Source organism: Biomphalaria glabrata, chromosome 13 (assembly GCF_947242115.1).
Source record: "Biomphalaria glabrata chromosome 13, xgBioGlab47.1, whole genome shotgun sequence".
Lineage (NCBI taxonomy): Eukaryota > Metazoa > Mollusca > Gastropoda > Planorbidae > Biomphalaria > Biomphalaria glabrata.
In genome coordinates, this window is record NC_074723.1 from 5,726,970 (window position 1) to 5,750,788 (window position 23,819).

Sequence of the window (23,819 nt, forward strand, 5' to 3'; positions counted from 1 at the left end):
TCCGCAGGACGACGGGGGATGGGAGCGGGCAGGGTTTCAACCCGGGACCATCGATAAATCCAAATGACAGACCAGCGCGCAAACCACACGACCAGGCAACCATCCATGTGGATATTCGATTGTTATGAATCTCACGGCTCTAATTGGCGTTCGTTCTAGATTCGTGCCTTTTTGTTTTTTAAGTTGAGGAGTTTACAACAGGACGCATTTGTTTGAGTAATCTAGTAGAAGTACCACCATGTCCAGATAATTTATTTGGTTTAATGTTAGCCTGTAGTTTTTGGATCCCACTTTCTTGTATATCTATTTCTTAGCTGCATGCGGCCTCAGAACGAGACAGCTGGAGGTCACTCACGAAGGCCGCTGGATACACATTTGAGACCAAAAGAAAATCCTCTGCCGAGGAAAAACGCAGACGGCGAAGGATAATCTAATTCGACCACCTGCGGACAATACAATGGTTATGCTTGCCCTGGATGTGGCAAAATATGTAGGTCACGGCTGGGGCTGCGCAGCCACGGGAATACTGCATTCCTCACTAATCTTCGGACTCGAAGACACGCCCTATTATTATTATTTCTTAATTTAAATTAAGCAATATTTCTTGGCTGAGAATTCTGATGTAAAGTAGTTATTTAGAATGTTAGCTTTAGTTTCAGTATCATTATGTGTTAAATTATCTTCTTCTTTTAATAAGGCTACTCTTATTATTTCGATTTTTCTTAGATTTAATGTAAGACCGATATATTTTTATTGCTATCCTTAGATATTAATTTGTTTATGTATTCACTCTGCAGCTGTCTGATAACTTTTTGTGTAAGGTTTTAAATTTTGAGAACAGTTATTATGGACTCTTTCCCCCTTTATTTTCTGACATTTTGAGAATAAGTTTTTCATTTGTTTGCAAAGTTTTTTAAATATGTTTTTATACCATTTTTTAATTATTTTTTTTCGATCAATATTTATTTGTTATTACAAATAATCCAAGCCATGGTTAGATTTTAACTTAAATCTACTATCTCGCTGATTCTCAAACTGTAGTATTAAAGATTTAAATAACTTTTAAAAATATGTTTTACAATCACAAGTGAAGAGAGATGTTGGTTAGTGGTTGAACGCAACACCAGACTAATAATAATAAAACATTATCTTCGATTATACTTTGTAAGGATGAGTGAAGTGCTTTGCCCCATCTGACGCAAGGCCTTTGTCCACCGGGGGTCATTTTGAGTCTTCTTTTCGTCATTTTCAATTTTATGGTAGCAATCATTTATAATTAAAATTACTCCAGCATCACGACCGTTACATTGTTACGCACATTTTTAAAACATAAATATTGTAACAAAATTACTAGAAGAGAATAATAATAAGAAATATATTTGGTGTTTGTTAAATTGAATTATTTTTATTATTATTACTCTATACGTATCTATAGTGTTATATGAAGTACGGAAGTGCTTGAATAAAACTTTTTTAATAGTACAGATTAAACCGATATATTAAAATGTTAGACTTCCTTATTATTTTAATTATTAGCTACCATTAGGGCATACATTTCGAAAAGCAATATAAGGGGGACAATCAATGAATTTATAAACATTACTAGATAGTCTCCCTTGTTAAAAAAAAATGGCTCAAAATAAATTTCCGAGCTGAAAATCTGTTACACCTTCGACTGTTTTGAGTTTATTTTATGTTCAGTGACTCCTTCCTTCTGAAATCTTAAGAACATAGACGCCAGAGAGACAGTAACACCTTTACTAACACATTATTGTTTCAACGAGCCCACCCTCACTGGAACGTCAGTCAATATCAGACTGATCTTTACATTTATCAACTAATCAATCAATAATAAGAAATACTTGTTAAACAAATAGAAGACTCTAGTCTGACTGTATGTGTCAAATTGGTTATTCAATATTGAAAAGTCGATCTTACAACAGGTCCGACGCCGATTGGGAGAGGGGTGGGGGACAAAAGGACTCTAGTCTGGAGGCCCTTTCGCGTTTTTGTTTTAAGATGCAGCAATACTTATTTCTAAGGCTTTAGGCATTTGGGTGGGGGAACCCTAATGGTCTGAAGCCCAAATATGGCTGATTGCGGGCCTGCTTAAAAATATGCTATGATAGACCAAATGAAGTATTGAACCATGTTTGTGGCCAGCTTTATAAAGCAAGAATCGGACTTAACAGTCATCTTCGAGTTCATAACATCTGAGAAATGTGTTCATCTTCGAGTTCATACCATCTGAGAAATGTGTTCAGCTTCGAGTTCATACCATCTGAGAAATGTGTTCATCTTCGAGTTCATAGGATATGAGAAACATGCTTACCGTGAACAACGAAGGAGGAGCTAATGGAAGACATTCATATAAACATGTTCTGAATCAAATAGAGATAACATGCTTGTTGTTGCTCTGTTGTTGGTTTGTTGCTACACTCATATAGTACAACTAACCGACTTAGGCTTATACCATTCTTAATACAGAACTATGAATACATTTGAACAGTTTTAATTGTAAACAAACTTGAATCAAACTTAAAAAAAAAATATACATAGATTGAAATAAGATGTATTAGTAACACTAATGAAATGATAATTAAAAAAAATCCTACTCACTACAAATATACGTCTTTACTGCTCACGTCTCTGATTAGTCTCCGCTTCAACTTTCACACCAGTCCCTTTATTTCACTTGAATTACGACAGACCACCTCGTGGTTTCATCAGAAACTTCTGAGGCTACATAACCAAAACCATCCGCTCCCCTTTTCTCATGGTGCAATTATAAATGCGCACATGAATTCCATAGCAACGTAACTAGCAGCGTGAATCAACCTGGTAGTTGTGTAGCCAATGTGTATCCTACATACAACACTTTTAAAACCTGACTTGTCTGCAACAGATTGCGTTCAAACCATACCATTGTATGGTGGTGAGGAGTAGATACTAGTTTGGGATCAATCAATGGTTTCTAGAGCACCTAGCAGTTGTCATCAACAAGCAGTTATGAATGGACTAGCATGTTAAACGTTTCGAATGTTCCTTCTGAGTTAAAGAAAATCTAGGTTCTAGTCCATACCTCCAGCAGGACAACGTGAATGGCAGCGGGCAGGGTTTGAACCTGAGAATAGTGGGACGACGGAACGAAGGTCCATCATATAGCAGTCATATACATTGTAGAAACATGTTCATTACTGTTTTAAGTGTTGAAATTAACAATCTGAATGTCTAGACTGATATAATGAAAATATTGTGGACTCACAGTCAAAGTTTTGCACTCTCATATTTTTATTTTATATATTAGATTTACTTCACAACTTACAATAAAAAAAATATACATGTAATAGTGATAATAGGAAATGTTTAATATAATATGTTATTGCCTCTACATATATATATATATATATATATATATATATATATATATATATATATATATATATATATATATAAGGTAATAGTTAAAAATAAAAGAATTATTATTCTACAGAAAGTCTTGAAACAATTCAGATTTAGTAACGATTTATAGAAAGTAAAAGGTTAGATTTAAACTTTAAAATTCCAATACAGTTTAGAATTTCCTTTTTTATAATATATAAGTAATAGACATACGTTAAAAACTATAATTCTAGAGTTTAATAGATACAAAATAAATATAGATATTTTAAAGTTTATTTATTTGTAAAATGTCTCCTCATTGACGCATCTCTACAACAGAAGTTTACCTATTCCAAGGGATGCAATCGTGAAACGAAATTAGATAAAATATATTACTCGATTAGCTCTCTTGGAAAAACAATACTGTAAACAGGTATAATTAAAGGTACACAACCTATTTGCAATTGAAGCACATTAAATATAAGCTTTTGTGTTCTTTAATTAAAAAACTAATTCTAAACCAATAGGTTAAAACGTGTCGTCATTTTCCATCTTTGTATCTACAGCAGAACCTCTGAATACACAACATAACTAATTAAAATAACCTCGACTATCGATGACGTTGATTGTCCTTAGGCATCTGCGTATAACAGGGATGGCCAGTCTATTTTGACCTGCGGGCCATTTTAATTTCAGACCCTCGCGTCCCGGGCCAGATGACCGAAAAGATACAAAAGAAATAAAATTTACCTGAAACTATTTTTCGGAAAAACCCATGGATCTAGCACTTTAATTTGAAGTATATCGTCAGAAAAATAACTTCATTTCTCTATTTAACATGTATCCAACAATGTAGCTAGCTTTACCACCGACTCTTTTTTTGTCTCTTTTTGGTATTCCCATATTTATTCCCATATTTATTTCAAAATGTTGTTTAACTGTTGTCTTATAAAACATCGACGCTACACTTTTTGCCTAGGTTTAGGCGGGCCGGATGGAACCACGTTGCGGGCCGGATGTGGCCCGCGGGCCGTATTTTGGGCATCACTGGCGTAGAACATTGGCTTTCCATTCCAAAGATATAGAGTTCGATTCTCTGTTACGGAATTTTTAATTCATAAAGTTTTAAATATTTATTTTGAATTAATAAATAACTAAATTTGCAATATACTGTGCTTACCTATTTTATCATTTTTTAAATAATATTTTTATCATCATCTTACCCTTAAATGTTATCTGTAGGATGCTGTTACGGTTAGCGTCACAAAATTTCTGCACTCTTCCCAATCAGAAGTTATCTTTAGCAGAAACCAAGAGAAAGTTGCAGGTCCATTGTTGGACGTCCATCATTTGGCTTTTTGTGTTGTCTCTCATGAAGATGATGTTGACAACGAGTCGTGTCCAACAATATGACCGGACCAGTCGACAATGCCTTGAATGTGAATGTCAAGTACTTGTATATGTTAATGTATATTATTGTATATGGTAGCAGGAATTTTTCATAAAAAGAAATTTCCCAATTCCAAGTGTCATACTTTATTCATTTAAAGTTCTTTTTTAAAATCATCTAATACATTATTGATGCTGTCTTTGAATGTGATACCTAGAATCCTTCTGTAGCATCTCAATTCCATTGCTAGGATCCTCCTCTCTAGCTCTGTAGTCAGCGTCCAAGACACATAAGCATATAAAAATGTGGCCATGACCAGGGAGCGCATCAGTCGGATTTTGGTGCCGAGGGCTAAGCCTTTGTCTTTCCATATTATTTTAAGTTCTGAAAGGGCTGCTGTGGACTCTGCAATTCGGGTCAGTAGTTCGGGTTTCGTTCTGAGACAATAGCTTTAAGGTATTTGAATAATAATAATAATAATAATTTTTATTGTCCGTATGGAAATTTGTCATACAATTTGTGCATTACACCAAACAAAAAAACATTATAACTATAATAAACCAAAGTGTACATTCACATTTGAAGCTGTTAACACTAGTCAGCTTTTCACCTCCAATACTGATGCCCCTTTTAAAGCCCTGTTGGCTATTTGTCATAATTTGTTTTTTTTTTTTTTTCGGCATTTATTTGCACACCATATGCTGCGTTAGTCTTGATGCGTATCACCAGGTCAGCTAGTTCTTCTTCTGTCCCTGCTAGACCATCAATGTCGTCTGCGAAGCGCAAGTTAGTAATTCTTCTTCCTCCAATGCTTACAGTACCTTCATAGCCCTCCAGAGTCTGGATCTATTACAAATTTAATAACATGGCTGATCCAAACACATTTAATACAAGCTTTAAATGGAAGAATTTAGTTTTTTCTTCTTAGTTTAATGAAAAGCACTTATGTAGAACTTGATATTTGCCACACTTCCACCTGATATGTTAAACCCTGATATGTTAAACCCTGATATGTTAAACCCTGATATGTTAAACTTGATGCAGAGTTAATCAACACTTTTTTCTCGTTAATTTTGCAAAAGATACATTCCAAAAAAAAAATAATAAAAAAAATAACGAATTTCATTGTATAACAACAACAAATGTAAAAACTTTGTTCAGAAATTGTTCATAGTTCTTGCTTTCATTTGCTTGTCCTTTTTCCTGCCCTAGACGTATGAAAGTCCGCACACAACCCACATGGGCTTACATCTCACACGAAATGCATGATCCCCGAAGTTTTGAGGTCAATGTCTTTATTTCCTAGTAAAGTCCAACAGTTCTGGGACACATACACACAGACGTTTTTATGGATGGTGTGTTGTCAGTACTCGGTCATTCTGAAACTGTGGGGGAGGCTTGTGTATACAGGCTCTGTTATCTTGTAGTCGCCGACATAGAACCATTAGCGAGTGGTAAAAAAAAAATCAGTTTTTCATGTTCATTACAAGGTCGAGTATCCAAAATTATTCATATTTAATGATTTTTTTTTTGTTTTGGATCGAACGTAGCAGTCTGTTAACATTAGAAAGTGCGATTTTAGGACTAAATAGCTAAATATTCATTAATTTTAAATTAGGTAGCATTACGTTATCAAGGGCAGAGCACTCTTTTTCTTTGCCCGTATAATAGAAAAAATAATGATCTAGCTTAGTGATGTCCAAAATACGGTTCGCGGGTCACATCACTCCGGCGACGTGGTTCTATCCGGCCCGCTGAAACGTCAGCACAAAGTGTAGAATATCCCCCTTTCATAAAAAAAAAATGTTTAAATATGTATCTTTTCGTACGTAAGGGCCTTCACTATTAACCTTTTAATTAACATTTGTTCGTTTATGAAATGGGAATGTAGAATCTACCTGGCAAAGTGAGCATATCTCTACTATTTTGTCTGCAACGTGATAATAAGCCACCATATTTGATTTGTAAAGAAAGTGTAGCTGTTTCAAAAAAAAAAAAAAAAAAAGAGCAACATATAAATGGCATCATGAAACAAATTGGACTGCATCCTAGGTTTGAGCCGCGAATAAAAGATGGTTAAACTAAGCCAAGAAATTGAAGACTTTATAAGAATATTTACTAAAAAGACATAAAAAAATTACCCGCAGTAAAAAAAAATAAAAAATGTCTAATCATTGATGTAAGTTTTTAATCAAATAGTTTCAGGTCGACTTCATTTCGTTTTTGTACCTTTTCGGTCATGTGGCCCGCAACACGAGTGTCGGAAATTAAAATGGCCCGTAGGTCAAATTAGGTTGGGCATCACTGCTCTAGAGCATCTTCCATTATCCTTTCAAGGAAGATATTGAAGAAAGTTGGTGAAAGTAGGCAGCCTTGTCTTACTCCAACTGTCGTTTTGAACCTGTCCCCAAAGACCGCATCACAAACCAAGAGATAAGAGACAGGGTCACCTGCAGCGATCGGACCCCACGATGACCTGCTAATTCTAGTAAAAAAACGCAAGCTTAAAATGTATGTCCATATTACAAGATCTTCGGGGCTCGAAAAGAATTTAAGGGAACAGTACCAGGAAAAACAAGAAGAGGCAGACAGAGAAAGCGATGGGAGGACAACATAAAAGAATGGACGGGCCGGCCATTGAAAGAGGTTCTGAGGCAAAAGATAGAGAGGAGTGGAGAAAGACGGTCGACGAATCTTGCATGCTGCCCCAACGGTCCAACAAACTAAGAGATAGGTGGATGTATAGGTAAGGTAAAATAAATTATTAATTATTAATTACTTTCGATACATTCTTAAACTTTACAAAATGCTTTTGAGGACAGATATTATTGAACGCCCATTATTTTGCATACAATTAGTGGGCCGCATTGTATATAAATGCTCTGGCCGATTTTGACCCCCAGTCCGCCCTGGTCCAGCCCCTCCTCAGTTTCTTGACATTGTTTCTCTAGCCACTCTAACCATGTTGGAATATAATGTGTCATGTGTGTAAACAAAGTGTGTAAATAAATTGACCCGTGAATCTGGCGTTATAGTGTTGGCGTTGTTTGTTAAGTGTAGCGTTCCTAGTTTAACAATCTCTCTTGTTTAGTTCCCTGATGCCATGTTAAAATACTGGTGATTAACTACCGTTTAAACATAGAAAGGGTTATCAAGAGTATTTTATGCATCTTCATCAGTTTTTGTATTATGTTTGACAAGGTGTGTGTACTATATTGGGCATTCTAAGTGTCATGTTGAAGACTGGGGTATCATATATGGCTCCTTCTTCGTGGTCCTTCTGATCTCAAATATGACTGCAAAGTCCATTCCTTGATTTAAAAAGCCGGCCGCAAACGTGGCATGTGTATGTTTGGTCAGTTACAGATAGGCCTGCTTCTTCTCTCAGCTTTTTCGGCGCCCTTTCTCGCTGGCCACGCTCCTTGCTTCGTATCGTAAATAGCCTATTGAAGATTGGGGCATCACCGGTGTCCTGTTAAAGACAGGGACATCATCAGTGCCCCGCGCTTTCATAGGCCCCGCTCTAATTCTTGGTGTAATTATTAAATTGCAGAGTATATACGAAAAAATTCATGGAAATCTCCTAAATTTTTAAAAATCTCCTGAAAACTCATAAAAATCTCCTGAAAAATAGTCAAAATTGTCATTTGAGGGTGTCATTCATTGCGGAAAACGCCAATCCTACGCGCGATAAAAGAAAAAAAGGCATTGTCAGCTTTCATGTAATAAAAAGTAATAATCGGGCGAATTGTCACCTTAATCGGAAGTTACATTTCTTTATTTACTTTTATAGTCACTGGCATATAAATATGCCATAGGTTGCAAGGTTCGTAAATTAAAGTTAATTTGATCGCAATTTTGTTCTTAGTAAAGAATAAATACAATTCAAAGTCGATTTTTTTTTCTAATACAAAATCTTAATTTTCACTTATTATCCTTATTCCCATCCAGACTAGGCCCCGCGCAATGAGTTTCGCATAGGGCCCCGCCATTGTTAGGACCGGCCCTGATCGCCAGTATCCTGTTGAAGACATTGACTTTAGAAACAAGATTAAAGGTAAAAATCCGATTTTGAGTACTAGAACACGTGTAACCTTTACCTTTGCCTCCTTAGTCTGTTGGACCGTTGGGGCACCAAGTAGGATTTGTCGACCGTCTTTCTCCATTCCTCCCTGTATTTTGCCTTGTTTAAAGCCTTTATCAATGGTAAGCCCGTCCATTAATTTATGTTGTCCTCTCATCGCTTTCTCTGTCTGCCTCTTCTTCTTTTTCCTGGTACTGTTCTCTGAAGGAAGGTCTATGCGAGCCCCTTGAATCTTGTAATATGGCCATATATTTTAGGCTTGCGTTGTTTTTTTTTACAATAGTTAGAAGGTCATTGTATAACAATGACTCGTAATCCATTACAAGCTAATATTAATATTAACTGAATTATCGTTGCGACTATATATTTTCTCTATACTTTTCTATCTTTAATTATAATTAGAAGTGTTACAATTGAACGGTGTTGTGGATATGTCTTTATATTTTCTAAAGTAATATCTGAAGCTCCAATATCCAACTGTATACCGAAAATAGATATGTAGGTGAGAAGAGAAAGAAGTCCTCTTGACGAAATAAAATATTTTAATCATTCTTGTACAGAATCATGTTAACTATCTAGCAATAATGCAGTTATAAAATAAAAATTTAATGAACAGTTTACAATTATAGATTTAATATGAAGCTTAAAAATCAATAAACTCAATTTTCACCCCCCCCCCCGAAATAAAGTCCTCTCTTCTATATAGAGTTTTTTCTAAGCCGAAAGTTCAAGATTTGTCTTCTACAGGAAATGAATAATCTCCCTTTCGTTAAATTATTCTTCTATGTAGAAATTGGAATCTACTAGAATGTAAACAACTTCCTGTTTGTAGTTCTTTGGCAACCTTAAGGCGTATTTCACGCGAGAATACGTTTCATGAGCTCGGGAATAGAAATGAATAGGTCCATAACATATCAATTATACTACATTATTACAAGGCTTATATCACTGCTTCTGATGAGAACGATGAAGAAGAAGAAGAAGAACTGCTTCTGATATTTTAGATCATTTAAAGTTCTGATGCAACGGCTACTTTTTTCTTTTCCGAAAGTGAACCATCTAATTTTTAAAATTACATATGCAAGCAGATTTTTCATAAAAAAACCCACCACTTTTACAACTATTCACTATTAAAAGTAACAAATACGGGAGGCTCTTTAGTAGTGGAGATGACTATGAACAATATTTATAACACATTTATGTAAACGGTTTTAGATTTTGTGTCAAATTGTTTGTTTTTTTTACATTTGTTTTGCTATGTTAAGTAAGTTCTGTCATACTAACTACTACATTTACCAAAGAAAATGTTGTTGTTTTTTTAAACAGAAAAAGATCTATTTAGTATGCATATAAGTTGGACAGAATTTTAAACAAAAATTAATAAGTAGTCTTTCATATTAACGCGTGAACTACAATGGCAAGATCATCGACATCTAGGTTGGGAAGTTAGTCGTTTTATCTCGCTGTCAACGCCAGCTATTTGTCAAGTAATAAAGTGAAACCTCTAGAAACACAAAGAAATAATTTAGTTTACAAACAACAACACCACCACCAACGACAACCTCAACAACAACACACACCATCACTCCCACAACCACCACCAACCACAAACAACAATAACAACAACTACAATAACTACATCATCATCACCACCAACAACAACATTAATGCCAACAACAACAATAACTAATTGACCACCACCAACAACAACAACACCAAAACACGACAATAAAAATTGACAGAACCGTTGTTGTTGGATTCATTACCAAACGAACAAAAACATTTTCAAAACATACAAAAAAACAATGCTAGTACAATAAACTCCATATCAACACTACAAATGTAATAATAAACTCCATATAAACACTACAAATGTAATAATAAACACAATCAAACGAGGTCAAGGTCACATTTAATGCCTTAATTTAATTTTCACAAAATACCCAGAAAAAAAAATACTGTCATTTTTTTGTTAACATACAAATTGGTCTTTTAAAATCATGAATCGAATACAAAACACAAACACCAGGGATAAAGATAATCTAGCGAGAGTTCAAAGTGCAAAGGTTGCAAGTGGTCCATTCCCAAACAACCACATCTAGCAATAAAACAAGGAACCTTTTGAAGCGACACAGCCTCGTTCTCAATTTCTCTACGCATAATTAACATCTACATAGCTTGCACTTTGACCTCATGACGTATATTGTATCCTCATTTTTTTTTCTCTTTAAAAGACAGCTTGCGACGACTACACGTCGTGTCAACCCAAAAAAAAAAAAAAAAAGTACAATCCATTCCCTGTTATATTTTTTAAATCTATTTCCTTGAATTCACAGCGGACGATTCATCCATCAACTCCTGGTGTAAGTCGTAAGAATAAATAAGTGATGACATCTAGATACAACCACAACTTACGTAAACTCTCTTTTAAAGTGATCCACTGATAAATAGAGTTGTCTTAATCTATAAATGTTTGGTGTCTATAAGTTTGTAGTCTTTAGTGTTTGTATTTCAACAATCATGCAAAAAAAACGAAAAAACTAGGTCAACATAGTGTTTGTCTGTTGTTTTTTCTCTCCCTTTTATTCGCCTCTACCAAGTAAAAGGCATAGAAGAGTATTTGTCTACTGTAGGTTATTCTAATGAGTTTTAAGTGATGATTGTTATGTAAAGTTAAATTCAGCTATTTCTTTTAGTTGTGACATCTGTGCATAAAAGCTGTGCATGTTAATAAGTGTGAACGTAGATGATTGTGTCTATGTGTGCATGTGAGAGTGTGTATGTAAGACAGAGAGAGAGAGAGAGACAGACAGAGAGAGAGAGAGAGAGAGAGAGAGAGAGAGAGAGAGAGAAAGTTTTTATGTGTTGAACAAATTAAGAAGTTAGGGAATCCTAGTCCCCAGTCCTTGAAACAAGATGTTAATTATCGATCAAGTTGCAACTAGTTCTCAAATTGTACACTTCGGCATCATATTGTCTTCCTTAGTTGTCTTTAACAAAGTGATGACGTCAAAGCGCCCTAACCATTTACAAGGGCTGTTCTAACCGTCGCTCCATGGCCCTCATGTTGTGCTGAAGGTTTTGATACTGTGTCAGCATACGCTCCGTATCTGTGGAGGTCAAACAAAATGATTTAGATAGACATACATTTAATGAATGTGTGAAGGTTTAATCCTAAACCCTTATCTACTTGGCAAGAAGTGCTTCTCTTAACGAGGAAGGCTGCCTGGTCGATTGATTTGAGCTTTTTATTGTCGTTTCGATGGTCCCGGGTGCGAACCCCGCCCTCCTCCATCCCACAATGGTACCGTCCTCTGAGATGTTTGGGCTAGGATGTAATATTCTTCAATTCGGAAGGAACATCCGAAACATGTAAAACAGAACAAAACAATAATATAGGTAAAAGAAACAGTAGTTTCCCTTTTATAACGTGAATTCAGTTCTTTTGACTACCAACAATTTGGAATGTTGTCTTTGTTCTTATCTTAATTTAAAAAAAAAACACAACAACAACAGAATTGCCCTTTAATCTGAAAGATTTGAACTTATTTAAAAAACTGAGAAAAGCAAGAGAACTATTAATTTTACGTTAAGCAATGCACCAAGAAAAAAAAACAACCTGGGTTTTTCTCAACTCAATCTAGAGTTATTTAAACGTAAGATTCTAATAAAACTTTTATGTCGGTTTAAGATTTGCTAATCAATAATGCGTCCATCCAATTTTTAATTATAAAATGTATAGATTTTTTAAATCCTTAATCTTTTTAATTGTTCAATTTCTAGAATCCTAAAAACATTTCTAGAATACTTTTTTTTTTATTACTCTCACTTTAAAGCTATCCATTGTTCGGCCAGTATACAAACCCTGGCGTCTTTGATACACTGAGCAGCTAAATTCAAGCTTAAACTAAAACAATTTTACAAATATTTCCCCCCTCCCCCCCGCCCCCCCCCCAAAAAAAAAAAACAAAAACTTCTTGTTTCTGGTGCAACCAAAAGGATAGGTCAAGCAGTATGTAACAATTTTACAACAACCGATTCATTAGCTATTCTAATGAGTTAGCAGCACGCCCTGGGTCTGTCACTGTATACAGTGGAGGAGATAAATAAAAATAACAACATGAATGTATAAATTGTGTGTCAGTCACGACCTCAACATCTGAAGACAGTCAAAGTGTCCTTTAAAGTCACATGTAAAATTATAAGCAGCAGAAGGCAGGCCTTATATGGTATGAAAACATTGCAGGGTGTAGGTATGTAAGAATGTAAGAGATGCAGAGAGTTGGCAGCACAAGAAAAAGTAAGAGATGCAGAGAGTTGGCAGCACAAGAAAAGTAAGAGATGCAGAGAGTTGGCAGCACAAGAAAAAGTAAGAGATGCAGAGAGTTGGCAGCACAAGAAAAGTATTAGATGCAGAGAGTTGGCAGCACAAGAATAAGTAAGAGATGCAGAGAGTTGGCAGCACAAGAAAAAGTAAGAGATGCAGAGAGTTGGCAGCACAAGAAAAGTAAGAGATGCAGGGAGTTGGCAGCTTAAGAAAAGTAAGAGATGCAGAGAGTTGGCAGCTTAAGAAAATTATGTTTCCGGATGTGCCATTAGGACTAAGGCGTTTTATAGAGTACTGAAAACAAAAGTCTTGGATAATGATGTGAATAGAAGTTAATATCAAGACTTTGTTATTTTACAACAAAATAGACTCAAACATTTTATAAAGTACATCCATTATAAATCTATGGATCGTTTACGACATAAATTGTGGGACCCCTGAATGAACGAACGTAGACAGAATCGCGAATGGAAGACAAAAAAACGACTTTTTGCTCCAAAATCAGATTAACAGTATTTCCTAACCTTGTACCAGATAGGTTGACCTCTGAGCCATGACCTAACATAAAAAAAAGAAGTTAATCTCTCTTTGAGGTCTATGTCAATTTGTGTCATCGCTAAATTTATAGTCGGGTCAGACGAGACAAAAAATGCACTGTCTGCTGTCATGGCTTGATTTATGCCTTGGCGCGACAAATACTTTTGAACTTATAGATAGAGACTTATTTGACAGTACACAACTTTAAAAAAAAAAGTCTTTGATGACAACGTAAATTTTACTATCTTGCAATGAAAGTATTTGGAGCGTTGAGGCTAAACAAATGTGAGCAGAGTGTCAAAATCGGCCAGGGCATTTCTATGCATTTCGGCCCACAAATTCTATATCATATGATGGGCATCCATTTCTAGGTCTACCTGTCCTCAAAGTCATTATGTCAAGTTTGATAATGTATTAATATGCATGCATACAGTGAACTCTACATCTTTATTAGAATTATAGTCCTTATGTAACTTTTTAATCGCTAAGTATGTAGGCCCTAAAAGGATGAAGCCTACTAGTAGCACTGTCAACGTATGAAGGCTATTACATTATTTCGGAAAATGTGTACAATTAAAATGGAATAACAATGTAAAGTCTGTGAAAGATTTGTTTTTAAACACGACTCTCATGAGACCTTTTAAGAAGAGAATAGTATAAAACCTTTAAACAATTTCTTACGTGCCATAGTGGCATCGATGCGGCCATTTCGGTTGCTCTACCGGCCCATTTGGGTACCGGCCCACCGGGCATTTGCCCAAATGCCCACATAGCCAGTCCGTCCCTGAATGTGAGGCTTGCAATACACACAGGCGTTTTGTTTACCATTTCTTATGTCTTATCGAAGTAATGATTATATGTCAAGAAACGATGGTATTGATGGTATCGTCAGGATGGTTGGAAGATTAAGGAAGATTGAATTCTTCCACATGGCTACGCAGACCCTGATATGACCTACATATTTAGCTGTATCAAATGTAGACAAAACCATAGTCTGCTGGGTATGTTTAAATAATACTGTATTCTTTCACATGGCTACGTAGACCCTGATATGCCCCACAAATTTAGCTACACCCAAAGTAGACAAAACCATAGTCTGCCGGGTCTATTAAAGAAGATTTAAGAAAATACAGAGAGATGTTTCTTTCTTCATTTCAATGAGTTATCAACTTTGATAATATAATCCCCGACAAGCGTGATCGTCACAGTGGACTCGGGGTGCCCTAAAAATCCCGAAGCAGAAAATCCCAATCTTCATCGAGATTCGAAGCCAGGACCCTGGGTTCTGAAGCGAAGCGCTTAACCACTCAGACACCGCGCGTATGAGTTTTCAAGATATTCCTTTTGGAAGTCATTTGCTGCCATGTTGTCTCCAATATACCAGTGAAAACAAACCAAGAGTCATAGCGGGTCTTTAAATCATCTCCCTCTGTTATTAATAGAATAGCCAATAGAATCTGTTTGCCCATCTGATGTAAGAATGCCAAAGAATGACGCATCACTTAGAGCAGGGGTTCTCAAACTGTGGGTCGTAACCCCCTAAGGGGTCGATTGACGGTTTGCCAGGGGTCGCCTAAGACCATCGAAACTATGGATTTGTATTGTCTATTCTTCTATTGCTGTATCTGTGTGTGGGAGGAGGGTCGCGTCAGAGTGGGGGATTGTGAAAAGGGGTCGACGAGATTAAAAGGTTGAGAACCGCTGACTTAGAGGCACCAGCAGACAATTCGAATTGTAATGAATCCAGGCGCGAAGAAGTCAAGAAAGAAGAGTGAAATAAAATAAAATAGAGAGAGTCTACTATAAGAAGGTCTCTCATTCATTGGGCCTCACACTTAGCTTCAGATCGTCTGTAACACCTTCCTCCTACGCCTCTACAGTAGAAGCGAAAAGATAAAGTTCTCGTCAAAAGACAGCCCAGTATAAATATTTAAAGTCATGCATGTTTAAACGAAATACTTACTTGCCCACTGGTCAACCGGTCTATTGACTTTCCATGACGTAGATTCGATCCTGAACCAATTGTTCATAGATTTTAAATTAGCTCTGCAACAAAATATAACAACGCATCAGAGTCGAAATAAATATCTAGAATTTCACTACACCACCATAGATAAATAAAGAATTACATACAAAACAAAGGCAAAAAAGGATGTGTACATTTGTTCAGGAGATATTATATGTGTGTACATTTGTTCTGGAGATATTATATATGTGTACATTTGTTCAGGAGATATTATATATGTGTACATTTGTTCTGGAGATATTATATATGTGTACATTTGTTCTGGAGATATTATATATGTGTACATTTGTTCTGGAGATATTATATATGTGTACATTTGTTCTGGAGATATTATATATGTGTACATTTGTTCTGGAGATATTATATATGTGTACATTTGTTCTGGAGATATTATATATGTGTACATTTGTTCTGGAGATATTATATATGTGTACATTTGTTCTGGAGATATTATATATGTGTACATTTGTTCTGGAGATATTATATATGTGTACATTTGTTCTGGAGATATTATATATGTGTACATTTGTTCTGGAGATATTATATATGTGTACATTTGTTCTGGAGATATTATATATGTGTACATTTGTTCTGGAGATATTATATATGTGTACATTTGTTCAAGAGATATTATATATGTGTACATTTGTTCAGAAGATATTATATATGTGTACATTTGTTCTGGAGATATCAGATATGGGCTCATTTGTTGCGTTATTACATCTAGAAGTAGCTTTAGTAATTAATTAAACAAGATAAGTGTTCAAAAAAAGCATTTAATAGCTCCTAACCTGCATAGGAGATATTCCTTAATGACAGAGAAGTAAATATATTGACGGTATTTATAAAGCGTTGAAGAGTTGGAGATTTTATAAGTTAGTTGATAAATTGTGTGCACTTTTTAGCAGTACAGAATCAAACTCGAATTACATAATAGTGTTTTCACGAATGAATGTGTGTGTGTGTGTATAATATATGCTTACTTACGTACTTATGTACTTGTGTATAACAGTGGGAACGTATGCGCGAATGACCGGAAGTCAATAAGCTTTGGACAATAACAGAGGCCGGTGTGTGATATATGCAATCAAGAATACAAAATTGTTGGGTTCGTGGTGACCATGTTATTGTGTTTTTATATTTACAGCTGAACCCGAGGGAAACCTAGTCGAAGTGGTAAGATGCAAGCGTACTTTCTAGTCAATTGAAATAGCAGAATAGTAGAAAGTACCAATATGGGGAGGGAGTGTTAAAGAATCCCAATATGACAGGGGTCAACCATAAATTATTTGACTGAAGACAAATATTCATCTACTAGAGGTAATAAACAGAATTAATACAAAGATCCACTGCAACTCTTGAAATATTTAGATGGTAGCAAGGTAGCAATAGGCCCGGGGTTCAGGAATACGACGTTAGGCCCCTTCAGGTAAGCTTTTGTGACTGAACCCATGTTGATCAATACCGTATCGAATACTGTATCGAATGTGAGAGAATATTTAGAAAAAAACAACAACACATATGAGAGGCAACACATTCAACAGACAACACATATAATAGACAACACATATAACAGACAACACATATGACAGACAACACATTAAACAGACAACACATTCAACAGACAAAAATATGACAGACAACACATATGACAGACAACACATATGACAGACAACACATTCAACAGACAACACATATAACATACAACACATTCAACAGACAACACATATAACAGACAACACATATGACAGACAACACATATGACAGACAACACATATGACATACAACACATATGACAGACAACACATATGACAGACAACACATATGACAGACAACACATATGACAGACAACACATATGACAGACAACACATATGACAGACAACACATTCAACAGACAACACATATAACATACAACACATTCAACAGACAACACATATAACAGACAACACATATGACAGACAACACATATGACAGACAACACATATGACATACAACACATATGACAGACAACACATATGACAGACAACACATATGACAGACAACACATATGACAGACAACACATATGACAGACAACACATATGACAGACAACACATTCAACAGACAACACATATGACAGACAACACATATGACAGACAACACATATGACAGACAACACATATGACAGACAACACATACGACAGACAACACATACGACAGACAACACATATGACAGACAACACATATGACAGACAACACATATGACAGACAACACATACGACAGACAACACATATGACATACAACACATATGACAGACAACACATATGACAGACAACACATTCAACAGACAACACATATGACAGACAACACATATGACAGACAACACATATGACAGACAACACATACGACAGACAACACATTCAACAGACAACATATATGACAGACAACACATATGACAGACAACACATTCAACAGACAACACATATAACAGACAACACATTCAACAGACAACACATATGACAGACAACACATTCAACAGACAACACATTTAACAGACAACAAACATGACAGACAACACATATAAGAGACAACATATACGACAGCCAACACATACGACAGACAACACATATGACAGACAACACATACGACAGACAACACATACGACAGACAACACATATGACAGACAACACATATGACAGACAACACATATGACAGACAACACATACGACAGACAACACATATGACAGACAACACATACGACAGACAACACATATGACAGACAACACATACGACAGACAACACATATGACAGACAACACATATGACAGACAACACACTTAACAGACACTACACAAAATGTGCATGTTTCTCATGGGATAAACGAGGTCCACAAACGTCGTGTAATTTGAAAAGTCAATGTCATTGGTCAACCCTGTCACTTGCTAATATTCCGAGTCACATGATGGTTCTTCAGATATTTTGAATGTCCATTGCCTGTCACAAGTATAATGTGCTACTCCTTCTTCCCTAGTGCTTAGAGCATGAAATGGGTTGCCTGAGTCAGCCAGGAAAACCAATGACTTAGCAGAATTAATGTCATTGATAAACATGCATAACTACATTAACCTAGGGATGCGCGTAGGACGTAATAATCTTCTTTTTTGAAGTAACGTCTGTATTTCATAAGATAATATAAGATAAAATAAGATAAAATAAGATAAGGTCGATTGTGATTCGAGCTTAGTTTTAATGGAAAAATTTTAAAACTGCTTTCAATAATTGAAAAAAATCATTGTATAATTATGGCGTGTCTCTGTGTTAAATAAAAAACAAGTAAAGTTCCCCTTTCAGACCTTGCGATCTATAGGGCAGATGATGTAAAGGTCATCTGTTTCAGTGGCCCACGGTTTTACGAGTGTGTCATGTGGCCAGCACATCGACCAACCGCCTTTGCTTTTCCCCAACTAATGTCAGATACCCATTAGGGCTGTGTGGGTTCAGAGGCGTCCAAGATCCCGGAATTAAAAACCCAATCCTTCACCAGGATTCGAACCCGGAACCTCGGCACAGAAGCCAAGCGCTTTATTGCTCAACCACCGCGCCTCCGTGTGTGTTATAAAACTTTACGATTATAATTCGTGGGAAGATGAACTGATACTACTTTTTTTTGTTATTCAGTAATATTGTAGTTACATCAATATTTTATATAGCTCCTCCTTCGTGGTCGAAGATGATCACATTTCTCACATCCTATGGATTCGAAGATGACTGTCAAGTCCAATTCTCGCTTTAAAAAGCCGGCCGCATACGTGGTATGGGTGGGTTTGGTCAGTTTCAGATAGGTCTGCTTCTTCTCTCAGCTTTTTGTTGGTTCGGCTCTTCTTCACCCTGGCCACTCTCCTTGCTTCGTATCTCGTGACTCCGAGACTTCCGGACAACACAGGACCATGTGACGAGGTCTTCTTTGAGCGCACTAGTCATACTTGAATGTTCCACAATATCTGCTTGTTTACATGTACCTTTAGTCTGTTGGACCGTTGGACCACCATGCAAGATTCGTCCACCGTCGATTCTTTATCTTGTCCTACCATCGCTTTCTCTGTCTGCCTCTTCTTCTTTTTCCTGGTACTGCTTCTCCGGTGACAAAAGTTTTGATTTATATTGTAGAGCGAATAATGGAAAGTCCAACTGCTATTATTTTCCAGGAAATTGATTACATTTTATTTGGCATTTACAAAGTACTACTATGTCAAAAAAAAAAGTAGAAGACAAACACTGACATTGTTAGATCAGAGCCAACATTGTATATTACTCTTGGTTAATAACATTGTCCGAAATTCGAGCCAATTATTCTTTACCGAGGTCTTCATGAACAGATAGTGTTTTATTAATTACAATTACTGAGACTTTTTTTTTTCGCTTTTTATAGAGGATACCTTTAACATTATTCAGCTGGTTGTAGTTAATAAGAATATGTATTGTCTCGATAAGTCCGAAATCTCAATATCTAATAAAGAATTTTAATTTACAGTTTAAGTATACTGTTAATTTATGTAACTTAACGAGTGATTATGTACTGTAATATTTAGAAAAGGAATAAAACTTAAAAACCAAAATCAATATATCTAAGAGAGCAATTTCACATTATTTAAAAATTATTATTTAAAAAAAATTAACTTCTTAGAATTTAATGAAACGGTGTCCTGACAATAAGAGTTACCTTTCTTAAATTAATTTCGTATATTACAGTAATAAGATTGACATCGTTATATTTGTCTCGGACACAAGAAATAGAATTTAAGAAAAACAAAAAAAAAACAAAAAAAAAAACAAGGTTACAAAGACAGTTTGTGTGGAAACACAAACTGAAAATCGGCCCCGAAGTGTTCCACCCAGGCAGGTAAAAAAGCAGGTTTCAATATTTTCAGAATGAAATTCTATCAAAGACAAATGCCAGAAAATATTAAAGAAAAAAAGGTTAACAGATCTTGTGGGCTGCCCCAGCGGTCCAGCAGACCAAAGGATAGGTGAAAGTGAATGTGAAGTTAGATGTGAACCTGGCCTAGCTGATGTCTTATAATGAATATCTAATTGATCTAATTGTTTTGTAAAGGGACAATCACTTATTCCTCAAGACTTAAACATTTCCGTAAAAAAAAAAAATCCCCCCCCCCCAATTTTTTTTTTTTTTTTGGTTAGGTGTTCTATAGCAGTGATGCCCAAACATTTTCGACCGGTGGGCCGTTTTAATTTCCGACACTCGTGTCGCGGGCCACATCATCGAATAGATTAAAAAATGAAATAGCAAATAGTTCCATTTTAAATAGTTTTATTAGAAATCTATAGCACTACTTAGCCTACCTACATACGCAGGGCGATAACTCATCCGTTTTATTACTGAAAAAGATTGTCTCCTCAATGAAATGACGGGTGTCACCCGGTGCGGACCGCACCCCCTAGTGACGCCACTGGTCCACTCGTTTTGCAATGTTTTTAACTGCTTTAATCACCAGGACCAATTCTTTCATCACTGCTAGAAAGACACTTTTTTATATTTCCCATAATTTAAGCAACTCTGTAGCTTGCAGTTACGTGGACACATTGTCTTGTCTCTTTTTGTCTAGTCCATCGCTCAACTCACTCAACTCACTCAACTCACTCAACTCACTCAACTCACTCAACTCACTCAACTCACTCAACTCACTCAACTCACTCAACTCACTCAACTCACTCAACTCACTCAACTCACTCAACTCACTCAACTCACTCAACTCACTCAACTCACTCAACTCACTCAACTCACTCAACTAGGCGTAAGTTAATCTTTTTCTTTGTGGCTCAAACAACAAAGCCGCCATCGTTTTTTTTAAATGTTTTGTTTTATAAATAACTTTTTCTGTTATATTAGAAAAAAACAACCCAGCCACGTTTCTGTACAAATCATGCTGGCTTATTATCATGTTCCGCAAAAGTAAAGATGTGTCCACTTTTCCCGGACGTTTCTACATTCAGAATTTAGTTTCCGTTTCTAGGCTCTCCAATTTCATTAATGCAGAAATATTAAATGATACGTACCATTCTCTTTGATATCAAAAGAATATCACAAAAAAAAAATGAATCCGAATTGATGCCCCGTGTTACACACAAGATGTTAAGAATATTGCACCTCAAGACAGCAGCGGTATTATCCAACAAACTTAAAACAACTGTTAACACTTGTCACCGAACAAATATTCTTCTTGTTCATTTAAAAAAGAAATAATAATATGAAAATAGATTGGAATGAAATCCATCCAAGAAAAAGTGACGAGAGCCCTAACCTATATAAATACATTTTTCAGCCTTTTAAAAACTTTTCTTCACTTTGTGCCGATATTTAGGCGGGTCGGATGGAGCATCTGGCCCGCGGGTCCTAGTTTGGGCATCTCTGTTCTATAGTCATAATGTAGTACTGCAGTTCACGCGATAATATAAAAAAACTACTTATTAATTGTTGTTTTAAATTAGGTTTGACTTATCTGCATACTAAATAGATTTTTTTCTCTTTATAAAAATAGTAAACATTTTTGTATGTGTGTGTAAATCTAGTACTTTGTATAACAGAACTTACATAACTTAACAATACAAATAAAAAAAACCAACAATTTTTGACAAAATCTACAACCGTTTGCGTTTATGCTTCGGTATTTTACTACATGGAGGTCAAAGCGCCTCAAGTGCTTGTTGCTATTAATCGTAAATAGTTGTAAAAGTGGTGTATTTCTATGAAAAAACTGCTTGCATAGTTGATTTAAAAAATTAGGTTTTTCGCTTTCAGAAAAGAAAACAGTAGCCATTGCATCAGAACTTTGAATTATCTAAAATATTGTGATGTCAGATTTTCACTATCTTTTCTAGTTTACGAGATCTAAACGGGACGAACTTACGGACGGACGGACAGACAGGCCACATAAAACTAATAGCGTCTTTTCCCCTTTCGGGGGTCGCTAAAAAGAGGCACACGAATCGATAATTGATTGATAGTTGACTTACATAAATTTAACTTCAGGATACATAAGCGCCTCCTTGGTAGGCCACCACAGGACGGAAACTTGATTTCTGGCGGGCGGCTGGTACCTCTGTAACATCGGATTGTTGGGATAGTATCGTCTGTAGATACCAAGCAGACGCTCTTCGAAAGCACCCACTGAATCTTCAGTCCTGTTAGTGTATGAAGAAATATAAACTGGCTGATACAATTTAAATTCCGATAATACTTCTCTAAATTGTACACAACGATAGTTAGGGCACTATAAATAAATAACAAGTAATGAAAGATATATATATTTTTTCAAATTGATTATTAATATAGTAAACCACTACCAACCACTTAAAATAAGAAATCATTTCAGTGGAGATTTGTATACCTAGAGGCAAAACTATAAATAGTAAGTTTTCTGGTGTACACAATGTACGGCATACTGAAGTATTGTAAGAAAAGTATTTCAATAAAACGTGCACTAATTTTGGTGCACTTTTCAGCCCTGTTGAACACAATTCTAAGCTCCCTTGCCTGTAGCAGAAGTAAGGTTTTATTATTTAGTTGGTCACAGTAATAGCGTCCTTGACATTGTTAAGTTTGTGTACTTATTTTAAAATCTCTTCCAACCTTCCGATTTTTTTATTTTTTTTTTCAGTTTTTCTTTAGATTTCATTCGATCGCCGCCACATTTTTTTCGTATAATTTTCTTTTCTTTTACTCTAAAACTAAACCTTATTGTGTACATATCTTTCGTCGTGTCCATTACTGAGATTAACTTGTAGTGTAAAAATCCCCCAGTAAAAAACTTAAAAAAAAACAACAACTCCAAAACGACTCTAAGAGAACCCTTTACGACTTAACAGACTCAAGCGCCACCTTGATGATGTTAGAGTGGTCCTCTTGCATCTCATGGAGGCATTTAGGAAATTGTCGTAGCAAGAATAATCTGTACATTTATAGAAGGTTTTAAGGGGCATATTTGTTTCATTATTTACTGAACCTGACAAGACATGAATCAATAAAAAATTAGTAAATGAAGTGTTGCTGATTAATTATTTTATTTAATTTTGAAAA

The 23,819-nt window shown here is 35.7% G+C and overlaps 1 protein-coding gene across 4 annotated transcripts in view; it reads right to left on the minus strand.

Annotated features, from left to right (window-relative positions):
• Window positions 1-10,748: 10,748 nt before the first annotated feature.
• LOC106070421 (uncharacterized) overlaps window positions 10,749-23,819 on the minus strand; it is a 40,206-nt gene continuing 27,135 nt past the window's right edge. For all 4 annotated transcript variants that reach the window (XM_056008129.1, XM_056008130.1, XM_056008131.1 and 1 more), the window contains 3 exons: window positions 22,757-22,924; window positions 15,683-15,765; window positions 10,749-11,965 (listed from right to left, as the gene is read on the minus strand). In XM_056008129.1, the coding sequence (XP_055864104.1) occupies window positions 11,883-11,965; window positions 15,683-15,765; window positions 22,757-22,924 (334 nt within the window). In that variant the 3' untranslated portion in view covers window positions 10,749-11,882. The remainder of the gene's footprint in view (window positions 11,966-15,682; window positions 15,766-22,756; window positions 22,925-23,819) is intronic.